This window comes from Gavialis gangeticus, unplaced genomic scaffold (genome assembly GCF_001723915.1).
Source record: "Gavialis gangeticus isolate Ggan-Ray unplaced genomic scaffold, GavGan_comp1, whole genome shotgun sequence".
Lineage (NCBI taxonomy): Eukaryota > Metazoa > Chordata > Crocodylia > Gavialidae > Gavialis > Gavialis gangeticus.
In genome coordinates, this window is record NW_017729006.1 from 20544271 (window position 1) to 20549701 (window position 5431).

At 36.7% G+C, this 5431-nt stretch overlaps 1 protein-coding gene across 1 annotated transcript; it reads left to right on the forward strand.

The window, feature by feature from the left end:
• Nucleotides 1-517: 517 nt before the first annotated feature.
• On the forward strand, nt 518-3961 carry CCR4 (C-C motif chemokine receptor 4). Its single transcript, XM_019508922.1, has 2 exons — nt 518-612; nt 2069-3961. Exon 2 carries the CDS (start codon nt 2079-2081, stop codon nt 3159-3161), a length of 1083 nt encoding a protein of 360 aa, XP_019364467.1. The 5' UTR covers nt 518-612; nt 2069-2078; the 3' UTR covers nt 3162-3961.
• Nucleotides 3962-5431: the final 1470 nt, after the last annotated feature.

Below are 5431 nucleotides of genomic sequence, written 5' to 3' on the forward strand. Positions count from 1 at the left end.
TTGGGACACAGCTTATTTAACAACAGAGATCAAAGTACAGTTGACACAGCATTTGATCTTTGTCCGTTCAGAGTTGGCTGGTCACATGGCATTTGTTTTCTCATTTCCAGCATAAGAAAAGAAGCAGAGCAGAAATACTCAGGTGGAACCATGATTAACAACGTCCAGACAATCAGGTATATCACACTACAGCCTATAAATGAACATTACTTTTATATACTTTTTCCACAGAAGTTATATTCTTAATCACCAATGTAACCATATGTGATTGTATGCAAAAGCAGTCTATACCATCACGAAAAAGGGAAGGAGATGGTACACGCAATGCCATGTTATTCAAGCCACAAAACATTCCACATTAAAAGAGAAGAGAATGATTTATAAAAAAATAGATCACTTCCCATATTGCTCTTCCCTACCATTCACAAATGATAGCCTTGCAAACTGTCAGAGAAACATATCACTAGACAGTGAAAACCTTGTACTTCCTCACAGATTATATCATTGTAAATGCAGTTCTTCACAGGTCAAGTCACTCAGTGAGAAGGCAGGAGACGCCTGCACCTTCAGGCAAAGAGGCTTCTCCAAATCAATTGGGGAGGGGGAAAAAAGGTAAAATTTGCAAAATGCAATTGGAGGATAAGTGATTTTGTATATTTAGAATGCTATTTATTTATAAGTGCATTATGCAGTTACACAGGTACATTAATGCATTTGCTTTCTGTGGTTGTATCCCTTTGAAACTGAAGAATTTTCAAACATCTGTGTAATAAAATTTTTGTGCTTACTCTCTTTATAAAAAATTAAATAAAAACTAGACTATTCTAAATGTAACTAAAATGTATTTGAATCCAAGCAATGTGCTCCCAGCTAAGTTTTGTTTAGTGTTTATTTACTGTAGCTCTGCAAGAAATTCCTAAACTACTAGCTTAAAAGTTTTCTTCCTTGAAGCTTTACGTTATTTCTACTTGAACTTAACAGATTTCTACTTGAGCCTAACTGAATTACAACTGAACTGCAGGTTGGAAAGCTGTTGTGCACCTGAAACATGCACCATGCATCAGGCATTAAATATTTAGTTCATCATTAGTTTACTGTGCAGCCTTATAGACCTCATTTATATACCAGATTTAACCTCATTCTTCTTTTGCTTCTCTTTTTAAATGCGTGGGGGAAAATTTAACATAATTCATGTTTGCAAAAGGCTTTGAAAAATCCTACATGCTGTAAAGCATAATGCTACACTGTGTACATCACTGTTCTGCTTCTCCTTTTAAAATAAGTGGGGAAATGTAGAAAGACCCCATTTATGTTTGCAAAAAGCTTTGAAAAATAATATCTGCTCTAAAGTAAAATGCTACTGCGTACATTCATATACAGCATTTTTAGGCTATGTCCATTAACTGTGCTGTGGAATCTTACAAATAGATATATATTTTAAATATTTGCATATGAAAGAAATCCCTATTCATTTCATCATATAAAAAAACTACTCACTGAAGAAATGTGATGCAAGTGAGACGTTGTGACCTGCAGGTGTAATTTAGCAGGGGCACAAATGAACTCAAATGAACCACTCCGTTTCTGACGTCTTTGTTTACATTTTACTCAGCTTTTATTCCATGGAAGTTTGCTGAGTAACAACATGACGGAAATAATATGAGTTTGGCTATTTTTCATTTGGATGTAGAACTGCATCTTCTATGATGCAATTGCTTGTGGTCTGAACAATCATTTCTTACATCCTTACTTCATAATAAAACTCTGCCTTCCTCATTGCCTTTATTTCAGGAGGGAATGATAGTTTCATCATACATCCTAATCTTATATGATATGGTAAGGTGCACGTAGTGACAACTAACATTTCAGCGAACATTTCTTAGACTCACATTTCTGTGCCAAAATAGTTGGTAAAGCCTTATTATTGTTCTGGAACATAGGCTGTTCCAAACATCTGATGAAGTACATCAGACCTTTGAATAATTCATTGCTTTTTGAGCTCTTTTCAAATAATTCTTGTTTCAAAGTTGACTTTGTTTCATTAACATTGGTATCCTCTCATCCTCAGGAGCTAGAAAATGAGTTCTGAATATCAAGACATACTCAACACATTCAGCACCCCTGGATATGACTACAATTACAGTGACAATTACAACAATGCTCCAGAGCCTTGCAGTAAAGAAGGTGTTCGGCACTTTGGCTCAGTGTTCCTGCCCATTCTGTGTACTTTGGTGTTCCTGTCTGGCTTGGTGGGGAACTCTCTGGTTATCGTGGTCCTGTTCAAATACAAGAGACTGAAGAGTATGAGTGATGTTTACCTGCTCAACCTTGCAATCTCAGACTTGCTCTTTGTGTTCTCCCTTCCCTTCTGGTCCTATTATGCAGTGGACCAATGGATTTTTGGGGGCACTTGGTGTAAAATTATTTCTTGGATCTATCTTGTTGGCTTTTACAGTGGCGTATCTTTTATTATGCTCATGAGCATAGACAGATACCTGGCCATAGTTCATGCTATTTTTGCCTTGAGAGCAAGGACTGTTACCTATGGCTTTCTTACCAGTGTTATTGTATGGGTAGTAGCCATTTTAGCCTCAATTCCAGAACTGATATTTAATGACTCTGTAAATGAACATAACTATACTGCCTGCAAACCAAAGTACCTTGCCAACTCTGCAACCTGGAAACTTTTCTCCTCTTTGGAAATCAACCTACTAGGGCTCTTGGTCCCCTTAATAGTTATGGGTTTTTGTTACTCAATGATAATTGGGACTTTACAGCGTTGTAGAAATGAGAAAAAGAATAAGGCCGTGAAGATGATCTTTACTGTTATGGTTGTGTTTTTTATCTTTTGGACCCCTTTCAACATTGTGCTTCTCTTACAGTCACTGTTAGACATAGGTGTTATTACAAGGTGTCAAATCAGCACAAATGTGGATTATGCAAGGCAAGCAACTGAAACCTTAAGCTTTTTCCATTGCTGTGTCAATCCAGTTATATATTTCTTTATGGGTGAAAAATTCAAGAAGTACATTCACCTGCTTTTTAAGAGCTGGTTCTTACCTGGAAAGCTTTGTAAACGCTGTGGATTTCATATCGCTTACCACACTGAGTCTTCCAGTTCGTTCCACACACAATCTACTGGCGATCAAGATGCTCTGTAAGATATGTCAGACCCACTACCACACTTATGGCAGGCCAGCTCCCACAGGTACAAGAAAACAAAAAACTGACAAACATTAGACCATTAAGATGCCTCTCACTTAAGCTGAGCAGATGCACATTTAAAAATAAGCAAGTGCCTTACAGCTTTGACTTCTGCCTCTATATTTTATGAATGTAATGAAAGAAAGAGTGAATGTTTATGAAGCAAAACCTATCAGGAGACTTTGGAAATGTAAACTTCATTTCATACTATACTAAATAAATGCCAGCTACCAGCAACAGCTGTCTCTACATGCTACATTATGCTTTCCCTCTACCTCCACCCCCCATCAGCACCGTGACAAGGCTCTGCTTGGAAGAGCAGGGGATCCTTTAGCCATCACCAAATATTTTAGAAATTTTCTGAGCATATCTGAGAATAAAGATAATCCATTACCATATTTGAGGTGCCAAGCCTAATCTAGTCATTTTACTTTCACAGTATTTACTAGACCAGATTCTTCAGGGCATAATTAAGAAGCATACCTTGCCATTGAGTATTTCATTGACAGTAAATACATTCTTTGGCACTAATAAAACTGACATGATGCATATTCAAGAGGGCAACATTCACCAAGATCTACATCACACATTATGTTTTACTATATATGTATATACAAAGATGTATGAATTGCCTTTTTAAAAGAATCCACTATTGTGCTATGTAGAGCAGCAGTTTTATATTATTACTATCATGGATGCTAGTAGAAATATTTTTAAATAAAAATTATTTGAAAAAATCCTACTGTGGATCCTGTATGAATCATTTGAAACAGCTTGGTTGCAGTCATGTTTTTCAAGTAAAAGTGCCTTTGTTTAAATATATTTAAAAACAAAACAACCCCCCCGCCCCAGAACTAAAGCTTTTGAGCTTTTGTAATAGGGCAAAAGTTCAAATAGTAAGATATCCTGTTATAAAATATCTGTTATAAAAATCAGTGTATATGTATCAGTTACATGAATAAAGAAAGACAATGAAAGGTGGCAACATTTAGATTAGCCACAACTATCTTTAGTCCCCCTCTGTACATGTACATAAAGACATTATTGTAACTATGCAGCAATCTGCAATATGTCTTCTGCCTACAGAACCATGAAAGAATAGGGCAGAAGCTTGAATGAGTCATTCTTGGACTATAAATTTTACACCACAGTTCCAAAGAATACCAGTGTTACTTTATATAGCATATAGTTCTCCATTCAGTTGACTTTAAAATCATCTGAAAAAGACACTAGTCTTACTGATGAAAAAAGTAATTTGGGGATAATTCAACAGTTTTTTCTGAAGAAGCAGCTTATGTGATTGCATTTTTCTTTTGGGTTGATGAAGGAGAATTTACAAGAATACAAGTTTAATTCTGAAAAACAATACCACATTATACTTGGCCCATTTGTGCAGTGAAGCCCCTTAACCATTGTAGCCTGGGTTCACTTCTCAGTCAGGAGCTATTTCCAGATCATTGAACTGGAGTTTCCATCTAGTTCTTCATTTTAGATCACTCAGTTTCTCTTTTCTTTCAGCTGTCCAGCCAGGACTCCTTGACTTGCTTCACAAATTCGCTGACTCCCTGTTATCTGCTGAAAGTACCAAAACAGGGAACCCAGTTCCTACCAGCTTCCATACACAGACACATAATTAAAAGGCAATTAGTTATTGCTAGAAATCAAAAGTAATGTAGCAACACTAGTTAAATTGCTCATTGAAAAAAAATTTAAATAAATGCATAAAGAAAATAGAAGACATACAAGAATTGTAAGATTTCAAGCATTTCAGGGTTAATAAAAGCATTCAAACTCTTTGTGGCACCACATCACATTTTTGGCAACTTTTAAGTAACAATGAAAGCCATGCCATCAGGAACAGAATGTAGTAGGAAGGCATGCACATAAGCTCCACACCCTCCCTGAGTGTCCTTACCTAACCTGTTGCTCTTTTTTCTGCTCCCTGTCCTATCTACTACTGTACTGCCTGTTCCCAACCCCAGTCTGCTGTGCGCTACTGATGTGGAGGCTGTCTGTGCCGCTTGAATAGGGACATCAACAGTTGGTGACAGACTAGTCAGTTGGTGCTGGGAAATTTTTAACTGTTTTGAATAATAATATATATCAGAATAACATGGATCTTAGTGGGTGAATAACTGATTTGCCACAGATTCCTTACTCAGAAGCAAAACACCAACGTTGTATCAAAGTCTACGAACAGCCTCCACAGTCCCCACTGACTTCTTTA

What these genes read in the sequence shown, in the direction of transcription:
- CCR4 (XM_019508922.1), top strand. Translation starts at nt 2,079, where the DNA reads ATGAGTTCTGAATATCAAGACATACTCAACACATTCAGCACCCCTGGA.